General features: G+C 23.7%; 1 protein-coding gene across 1 annotated transcript; it reads left to right on the forward strand.

Annotated features, from left to right (window-relative positions):
* Window positions 1-196: 196 nt before the first annotated feature.
* On the forward strand, window positions 197-1,462 carry FOBCDRAFT_293499 (uncharacterized protein; the record flags this gene model as incomplete). Its single annotated transcript, XM_031184519.3, has 3 exons — window positions 197-238; window positions 294-804; window positions 855-1,462. Exons 1-3 carry the CDS (start codon window positions 212-214, stop codon window positions 1,460-1,462), a joined length of 1,146 nt encoding a protein of 381 aa, XP_031040161.3. The 5' UTR covers window positions 197-211.
* Between the last annotated feature and the right edge of the window lie 9,780 nt (window positions 1,463-11,242).

Here is an 11,242-nt window from a genome sequence, read left to right on the forward strand (position 1 = left end):
TCATTTATGAGATGGGAGAAAATTCGTAAATCAGTGGTAAAATCTTCCTAGTTTTTTTTTAGGTCACATATTTCTCCTGGCCCCAAGTCTGAGACAAACAACATATCGTCATACTTTGACCCACGTGATCTCACTAATACATGGCACCGTGAATGCCACATGAGAGGGTGGGATATCTAAACAACATCACCACTCTAAAAAGACGTACATCATGTGCGGAAGATATGCATTGGCCCTGGTGAGTATGCAGTGAAATGTAGATTGCTGGTGATTTTGCTAAATACGACTTGCAGCGGCCGTCCCAGATCCGTCAGATGCTCGAGGAAGATGGACTGGAGATTGATGATGCACCAGAAGATGTCGGGGATGGTGCCCCTCGAAGCAGCTATAACTTTGCCCCAGGGTATCACGGCGTCGTTTACCGCGCTAGCACATCAGACCAAAATACTACACGAGAAGATGAACCACGTGAGAAGCAGAACGACGCCACTCAGGATCCCAAGTACCCAAAGGACTATATCAAGTACAAGCTACAGTCAATGAAATGGGGCCTTGTCCCTTCGTGGACAAGAAGGAACCCAGATTATGGTTCCATGTTGAAGACCATCAACTGCCGTGACGACTCACTCAGCTCACCTGGAGGAATGTGGGCCAGCATGAAGACTCGCAAAAGATGCATCGTGATTGCTCAAGGATTTTATGAGTGGCTCAAAAACGGAAAGGAGAGGTTGCCTTACTACGTGACACGAAAGGACGCACATTTGATGTGCTTTGCCGGCCTTTGGGACCGCGTACAGTTTGAAGGTAATGAATACCTTACGAGGCGTCACTAAAGCAGGACTGACATCCGACAGGGTCGGGAGAAACATTATACTCGTACACAATCATCACCACAAGCACCAACTCAGAACTCAAGTTTCTTCATGATCGTATGCCTGTGATCTTTGATCCTAACTCATCGAGTATTGCGACATGGCTTGACCCATCCCGAAAACAATGGTCCGATGAGCTGCAAGGACTTCTGAAGCCGTTCGAAGGAGATCTGGATGTTTATCGAGTTTCTCAAGATGTCGGCAAAGTCGGCAACAACTCACCCACCTTTATCGTCCCATTAGACAGCAAGGCGAACAAGTCAAACATAATGAACTTCTTCAACAATGACCACCAAGGGAATCAGAAGTCATTGCAGCCAGTGATAGATAAAGGAGCTCAAGTTTTAAAAGGGGAAAATGAGAAACAAAGCGGGACTGTTCGAAAGGATACGCGATTGGTTGCTGAAGGATCGAAAGCCGTAAAACGCAAGGCCAATGAGAGTCTTGATCCCTATGATGCTTTAGAGGGTAATCCAAAGCGGCAACATAGAGGTCATGTCAGCGCGTTGAAAAACAAAAGGCAAGATAAAGAGAAGTATAAGGAGGAAGGTTTAAGAAAAATAACAAGGTTTTTTAATAGTAAAGAATAATATATACTAATATTTCTTTTCCTTATTATTATTCTTATATAAGGCTATTAAGCTTTTAATTTTTTTTATAAAGCTTAAATAATAAAAGCTTTATAAAAAGTTATTTATTATAAGTATTAACTTAAGTATTATTTAATTATATTAATCCTTAATTTATATTTTTCTTATTATATTATCTTATAATTTAGTTTTATTTATTATTAACTTTATAAGTTAGCCTTAGTTAATTAATATTTATAATTTTTCCTTAAATATTAAAACCTTTTTTGTTTTTAAATTTATTTCTGTATTTTTCTTTTATTTTTTTTTTAATTTTTTTTATAAAGGCTTAAATAAAAAGACCCTTATAATAGGCTATTATTATAAAATTTAAAATTAAATAAGGTTTATCTGCCTAAATAGTATAATTATTATCTTAACTAAGTAATATTAATATTAATTACTTCTTAGTAGTTAAGTTAACCTTTTTCTTTTATTTTACCTAAAGGAATATTATACTTAGTTTATTTATTATACTTTAAGTATATTCCTTAAACTTTTAACTATACTTATTAATATTAATTATAACTACTAATATAATACCTATATATAATAGCCTATAGCCTAATTAAGGCTATTATATAACTAGTTATAATTTTATTAATATAATTAAACTAATATTAAAATAAGCTAAGGGTAAAAAGTATTATATATTAGATAAAATAGCTAAAGCTATTAAGATAAACTTCTTTTTAAAAGGTAGATTATACTTAGTTAAATTAATTATTTTAAATATAGCCTAATTAACTTAATTAATTATATAAATCTAAATTACCTAGGTAATATAATACTTTGAACTTAGTTAATTAAAGAGTTATTTAAAATTAAAAAAGCTAGAAAAAGCCTTATAATAAGGCTAGTCTCTTAAGGTAAAAAAGCATAACTTTTCTTATTATATTTATAAGCCTAAACTTAACTTAATATAAAAAGTAGCTTAAAAATATAATTATTAAGGTTAAATAAATACTTAATATTTTCCCTTTTATATAGAAGTAATAGGCTAGTTATAGTCTAAGACTATAAGAGTAAAGAGATAAGAAGTTTATATATAATATTCTAAGATGAATATAAGATAAAGACAAAGTTTAAAAATTCTATTAAAGTTAAAATATATTAAAGGAATTAAGTTAATTTTTATTTAAGTTAGTTAATAAAAGTTATATTAACCTCTATTAATTAAATATATATAATATAATATATAACTAATTAATTTTCTTTTTTTTCTTATTATTAGCCTTATATAAGGCTATTAAGCTTTTTTAACTTTTTTATAAAGGCTTAAATAATAAGACCCTTATAATAGGCTATTATTATAGAATTTAAAATTAAATAAGGTTTATCTGCCTTAATGGTATAATTACTACTTTAACTAAGTAGTATTAATACTAGCTCTTAGCAGTTAGGTTAACCTTCTTCCTTTATCCTACCTAAAGGACTGGTCTTTAAATGACCTTTAAAACCGCGCCTGGTCTATCTATTATACTTCCTAAGTACGTTCCCCGAACTGACTTCTGGTTACACTTGCTGACATCAATTATAGCCACTGACATGATGCCTATATGCAACTAATTAACCATATATATAAGAATAAATCTAGTAAAATTAGTAAAAAAGCAGTAGTTTAAACTAGGGATAATATTTATATTTTCTTATTTATATTAATAATATATTATAAATACTATTAATATAAGCTATATAAATCCCTTATTTATTAATAGTATATTAATATTTAACTAATTTATTAAATCTATTATATATTATATCTTATAATATATTTAACCCTCTTTATACTACTAATACTAACATTATAGCTTTAGGTTTTTAACTTTAGGTAATTAAAGTTATATAAAACTTAATATCCCTAGTTTAAACTACTGCTTTTTTACTAATTTTACTTTATTTATTCTTATATATAAGGTTAATTAATTATATGCCTTATTATATATATTTAATTAATAAAGTTATAACTTTAGGTTAATTTAACTTTTATTAACTAACTTATATAAAAGTTAACCTAATTCCTTTATAGAACCCTGCCTTTACCTTATATTTATCTTAGAACTCTATATATAAACTCCCTATCCTTATACTCTTATAGTTTAAGACTATAATTAGGCTATTACTAATTTAGGAGTAGCTCCCTGTTAATAATAATAACCCTTTTAGATATATTAAAGAGCTACTTATTATATATAACTAAGTTACCTATAAAGGCAGTAAGAAAGGCTACCTAATCTAACTAAAGGTAATAACCTTCCCTTAGGCCCCTTTTTAGGTCTTTAAAACCTAATAGCTTAGAATTAACCTAGTTTAAATTAATTAAACTAATATAATACCTCTAATTTATATAACTAATTAACTAAATTAGGCTATAATTAAAGATAGCTATCTTAATAAGGTTAGATTTATACCTTAATAAGAAGTTCTTCCTAATAGTAGTTATTATTATATAAATTTCTTTAAGTTCTTTTTTATTAGTTATATTTAAGATAGGCCTAATAGCTAGATTAAGGTTATAATTAATTATATAGTAGGTATAATTATATAATTATAGGCTATTTTATATAATAGGCATTAAGGTAATATAGCTATTATATTATTAGTAAAAAGGGTTAAAAGCCAGGTTAAGAAACTTACTTATAAGTTTATACTTAATTACTTACTTAGTTAGGGTCTAATTAACCTTTAAGTAGAAGTATAATAAATAAATTAGGCATAGTATATTATAAAGGTTAACTAAAGAGTAGTCCTTTAGGTAGGATAAAGGAAGAAGGGTAACCTAACTGCTAAGAGCTAGTATTAATACTGCCTAGTTAAGGCAGTAATTATGCTATTAAGGCAGATAAACCTTATTTAATTTTAAATTCTATAATAATAGCCTATTATAAGGGTCTTATTATTTAAGCCTTTATAAAAAAGTTAAAAAAGCTTAATAGCCTTATATAAGGCTAATAATAAGGAAAAGGAAAAAAAAAAAAAAAAAGAAAACTTAATATATTTCTTCTTAAACCTTATAATTACCCCTTTTCTATTTATTATCTAATATATTATCCCCCTTATCTTAGTTATACTCTTATAGTTTAAGATTATAATTAGCTTATTATTAAAATTTAGTCTTTTCTAATACCTTCTTAGCCTATTACTAAATAGCCTTAAGCTACTTATTATATAAGCTATTATTAAAGGCCTTAATAAATTCCCTTTCTTTTTAGCTTAGATTTACCTCTTTAAGTAACTTTCCTTTTAGCTTATAAAGTAATTATATTTTATAATTAAAAAAGCCTTTATTAATTAGCTAATAATAAGGCTATAAATTTAAAAAGACTTTAATATAAAAGATTATTAATTTAATATAATTAATATTATTTTCTTTTTTTTTAATTTCTATTAATATATTATAAAGCTTATTATAATTACTTTTCTTAATAACTTACTTAATTTTATAGATTATATTATAACGTTTTATTAGATAATACTAATTAGGATAAAGTGCTTATAGGCTTATCCTAATAGGTATTATAATAATAAAGCTATAACACCATTAGTGGTTATAATTAGAAGGAGAAGTTAAATTAGATTAATTATTATAAAAGCATAGTAAATAATTTAAGTATATTATAAGGGTTGGCTAAAGAGCCTTGAAGTAGGTTATAAGAAGGAAATTAGGGCTAGGTAAAGGGCAAGGCTCTCTAGCTAGGTTATATATAGCTAGCTTTAGGCTATAATTAAGGTAACTAACTATAATAATATTAACTAAATAAAGCTTTACCTACTAATAGATAAGAAATATTTAAATTATATTAAATTTGAAAAATACTTAAATATAGCTTTTAAGGCTAACTTATAAACTTAAAAAAATAAAGAATTATATAAATAAAGTAAGAAAAAGAATAATTATTTCCTAATTATAACCCCTATTATATTTATTAATAACTCCTACTTTAAAGGAAAAATAAAAAAGTATTTAGCCTATTTATAATATACTTACCTTAAAGTAATAAAGTTATAATTTAATATATTATATTATTATTAAACTTATAATATAAAATTTTATAAAAAAGTCTAATAATTTAAGAAGATAATTAAAGAAATAAAAAAAAGAATATAAATAAATAATTCCTAGTTTAAATTACTACTTTTTTACTAATTTTACTATTTAATTTAAAAGTTAAAATACCTATTAAGTAATATATAAAGTAAAGCTAAAGATATTAAAGTAAAATAATAAAATAAGGTATTTATTTTTAATATAATATAATATAAGGTAATATATATTATATTAAAAAATATAATAACTTTAATATTAGGTCTTAGCAGGTTATATAATTACTGCCTTAAACCTTAAGATCTAATTAAATAAGTAGCCTTAATCTATAAATATAAAAAAGATATTTCCCTTATCCTTAGTAGGCTAAATACCTTTTTTATTATTATCTTCTTAAGGTAATTACTATTAAGACTTTAATCCTAAGAGGCTATATTAAAATAAGGTAAAAACCCTTACTTTTATTATAAAATATATTACTATATAATTATTATTAATAATAATTAATAAGGCTATAATTATTTAATTATAATAATTAGTTACTATATAATTAGCCTATTAATATAAATTAATAATATTAATATTAAAGAGATCCTAAGTTTATATTTCTTTTTTTATTATTATAAAATTATAAGTAAAGACTTATTATATATTAATAAATTATAATTAATATAATAACTTAATCTTATAACTTTTAATTACTAAGTATAGCTTTATAATATTATATAAAATATATTTATTATTAAATATATTATAGGCTAAATAGAGATATTAATAGACCTAGCTAATTACTTAGAATAAGGTTAATATATTTTTGTTTTTTAAGTTTATAAATTAGCCTTAAAAGCTATATCTAAGTATCTCTAAAGTCTAATATAATTTAAATATTTCTTACCTATTAGTAGGTAAAGCTTTATTAAGTTAATATTATTATAGTTAGCTGCCTTAATTGCAGCCCAAACCTAGCTGCATATAACCCAGCTAGAGAGCCTTACTTGCTCTTCAGCTGGCCCTAATCTTCTTCCTGTAACCCACTTCAAAGGCCACTCTTTCGCCGACCCCTGCAGATACCACGCTTAAATCATCCACCGCGAAGGTTAAGGTATATTAAGGTAATAATAGGCCTTTATTAATAATATTATATCAGTTAATAGTAATAATTTCTGCTCCGTATAATATATAAAGTTAAAATATATAATTAAGTTAATTAAATTAATAATATAAATATTTTATTATACGAATTAAGGGCTATTATAAGGTAAAAGAGGGGAAATAAGAGGGAAAAAAAGAGGAAAAAGGTAAATTAAGAAAAAAAGGTTTTAGTATTTAAGGAAAAACTATAAATATTAGTGAATTAAGGCTAGCTTAATAACTTAGTAATAAATTAAATTAGGTTATAAGATAATATAATAAAAGAAATATAAGTTAAGGATAAATATAATTATATAATACTTAGGCTAACTCTATTATATTTATTCTTATATATTATAGTAATTAATTATATATTATATTATATTTATGTAATTAATAATACTAGTTATAACTTTAGGTTAATTTAATTTTTATTAAGTAATAAATATAAAAGTTAACCTAATTCCTTTAAACCCTACTTTTATCTTATACTTTTACTTTTATATTAGAAGGAGCATATAAAATACCTTTTTAGCCTTAGTAATTATATTCTTAAGTTACTTTTTATATTAGGCTAAGTTTAGGCCTATGAATATAATAAGGAAAGTTACTTTTCTGCCTTAAGAGATTAATCTTATTATAAGGCTTAATTCTAGCTTTTTTAATTTTAATAGCTTTCTAGCTAGATAGATTAAAGATATTATATTACCTAGGTAATTTAAATTAATATAACTAATTAAATTAATTAGGCTATATCTAAAGATAATTATCTTAGCTAGGCTTAATTTACTATTTAAAAAGATCTTTATTTTAATAACTTTATTTATTTTATATAATATATAAAAATTTTTATTTTTAACTTGATTTATTATTAAAACTAATTATATTAATAAAATTATAATTAATTATATATTAGTCCTAATTAGGCTATAAACCTTTATATATAAGTATTATATTAATAATTATAATTAATATTAATAAGTAATTTATTTTTTTATTTTTATTTCCCTTACTATTAGCCTTATATAAGTCTATTAAGCTTTTTTACTTTTCTATAAAGGCTTAAATAATAAGACCCTTATAGTAGGCTATTATTATAGAATCTAAAATTATATAAGGTTTATCTGCCTTGATAGTATAATTACTGCCTTAACTAGGCAGTATTAATACTAGCTCTTAGCAGTTAGGTTACCCTTCTTCCTTTATTTTACCTAAAGGACTAAGATAATACCGCGCCTAATCTATCTATTATACTTTTACTTAAAAGTCAGTTAGACCCTAACTAAGTAAGTTATTAAGTATAAACTTATAAGTAAGTTTCTTAACCTAGATTCTAACCTTTCTTACTAATAATATAATAATTATTCTGCCTTAATACCTATTATATAAAATAGCCTATAGCTATATAATTATATTTATTATATAACTAGTTATAACCTTAATTTAGCTACTAGGCTTGCCTTAAATATAATTAATTAAAAAAAAACTTAAAAAGATTTATATAATAATAACTACTATTAGGAAGAACTTTTAGTTAAAATATAAATTTAACCTTATTAAGATAATTATCTTTAATTATAGCCTAATCTAGTTAATTAATTATATAAATTAAAAGTATTATATTCATTTAATTAATTTAAATTAGGTTAATTTTAAGCTATTAGGTCTTAAAGACCTAAAAAGAGGCCTAAAAAAAAGGTTATTACCTTTAGTTAAATTAAATAGTTTTTCTTATTACCTTTATAGGTCTAAACTTAGTTATATATAAAAAATAGGTCTTTAATATATCTAAAAGGGTTATTATTATTAAGGGGAAGCTGCTCCTAAATTAGTAATATATAAATTAGCCTAATCATAGTCTTAAACTATAAGAGTATAAGAATATAAAATCTATATATAAAGTTCTAATATAAATATAAGATAAAGACAGGGTTTTATAAAGGAATTAGATTAACTTTTATATAAGTTAGTTAGTAAAAATTAAATTAACCTTTATTAATTAAATATATATAGTAGGGCATATAACTAATTAACCTTATATATAAGAAGAGATAAAGTGAAATTAGTGAAAAAGTAGTAGTTAAAACTAGGGATTGATAAATATAATTAAAAGTTAGTTTAAAGAATATACTTAAGAAGTATAATAAATAGATTAGGCATAGTATTTCTTTAAGTAGGTAAAAGGAAGAAGGTTAACCTAGCTACTAAGAGGTAATTAATATTAATACTACTTAGTTAAGGTAGTGATTATATTATTAAGGTAAATAAACCATATTTAATTCTAATTCTATAATAATAGCCCACTATAAGGGTTCTATTATTTTAGCCTTTATCGAAAAGTTAAAAAATCTTAATAGCCTTATATAAGCCTAATAATATAATATGAAAAAGAAATACTTACTTATATATCTTATTTACTTTAGCCTTTTAATTTATATATTTTATAATACTAAAAAAGGCTTATAATTAAGAAATAAAATCTTTAATTAGATATTTAATAACTAATATTTTTAAAATGAAATTCTTCTTAGCCTTTTATATTACTTTTTAATAATACTGCCTAGTTAAGGCAGTAAATTTACTATTAAGGCAGATAAATCTTATATAATTTTAGATTCTATAATAATAGCCTGCTATAGGGGTCTTACTGTTTAAGCCTTTAGAAAAAAGTTCAAAAGCTTAATAACCTTATATAAGGCTAATAATAAGAGAAAAGAAACTTTACTTTTTAAGTTTATAAAAAATAATATTTAAAGATATTTTATAAAAATTAGATTTACTTTATTTAACCTAGAAATTATAATCCTAAAGTTAAATTTATAATTATAAACTTTATTACCTCCTAAGGAGGCTTTTTAATCATTAATATTATAGGCTTTAAAGACCTTAAAAATACTTATTAGTACTTAATGCTAATTCAAATATCTTAGTAACTAAATTAAATAGTATTATAATAACTCCCTAGAGTTAATACTAAGAGCCTAAAAGTCAATTATAAAAGATTTAATAGCTATAATATGTAAGCATATACTATTAAGAGCTTAGAATTAAAATCTTAAAGATATAATTAAGATATTAAGATAATATTAAAAGGTAAAAAGAATTAAACTTTAAAAAGGTTAGAAAAACTAAGTTACTTATTTATCTAGGGTACTTACTTATTAACTCTATTATAAGAAATATATTTATAATTTTAAGAAAAAGAAAATCTTTTTTCTTCCCTTATTATTAGCCTTATATAAGGCTATTAAGCTTTTTAACCTTTTTATAAAGGCTTAGATAATAAGACCCTTAAGGATAGCAAGCTATTATTACAGAATTTAAAATCAGATAAGGTTTATCTACCTTAATAGCATAATTCCTGCTTTAACTAAGCAGTATTAATACCAGTTACCTCTTAGCAGCTAGGTTGACCTTCTTCCTTTATCCTACCTAAAGGACTGTTCTTTAAATGACCTTTAAAACATACCGCGCCTAGTCCATCTATCACAAAGTACGTTCCCCGAACTGACTTCTGGTCACACTTGCTAACATCAATCATAGCCACTAACACAATGCCTATACGTAACAGCCTGCATCCCGATCAGGGCTATTGCACATTAAGGCTAGCTTAATAGGTTAGTAATAAATTAAATTAGGTTATAAGATAATAAAATCAGAGAAATATAAGTTAAGGATAAATATAGTAAAGATTAATATTATTATTTTATATTAAAGGGCTAGTTATATAGTAATTAATTACTACAATTAGATAATTATAACCTAATTAATTATTATTAATAATAATTACATAATAATATAATTTTTTATAAAAATAAGGGTTTTTAGCTTATTTTAATATATCCTTTTATAATTAAAGCCTTAATAGTAATTACCTTAAAAGGATAGTACTAAAGAAGGTATTTAGCCTATTAAAGACAAGAGAAATATTTTTTTTATACTTATAGATTAAGGCTATTTATTTAATTAAATCTTAAGGTTTAAGGTAATAACTATAGAAATTACTAAGGCTTAATATTAAGATTATTATATTTTTTAATATAATATATAATGCCTTATATTATATTGTATTAAGAATAAATATTTTATTTTATTATCTTACTTTAATACCTTTGGTATTACTTTATATATTTTAACTTTTATATAAAAGTATATACCCTATTTTAAGTAATTAGCTAGGTCTTTTAATACCTCTATCTGGCCTATAATATATTAAATAAGAGGTATATCCTCTGTACTACTAAGAAGCTATATATAATAAGTAAGAATTATAGAATTAACTTATTATATATTTTCTTCTTCTAATTATTAGCCTTATATAAGGCTATTAAACTTCTTAACTCTTTTTTAAGGGCTCAAATAGTAAGACCCCTATAGCAGGCTATTATTATAGAATTTAAAATTAATAAGATATTTTAGTAATTCTTATATATTTTTATTTTCTAGGTAATCTTTTTATTTTATTAATTACTCTTTCTGGCTATTAATTTTATAGGTATTTCTAGTAGTTTCTACTTTATAGACTTTAGGTCCTAATATTTCTTAGCATTTATTATTTATTTTAA

Source organism: Fusarium oxysporum, chromosome V (genome assembly GCF_013085055.1).
Source record: "Fusarium oxysporum Fo47 chromosome V, complete sequence".
NCBI classification, from domain to species: Eukaryota; Fungi; Ascomycota; class Sordariomycetes; order Hypocreales; family Nectriaceae; genus Fusarium; species Fusarium oxysporum.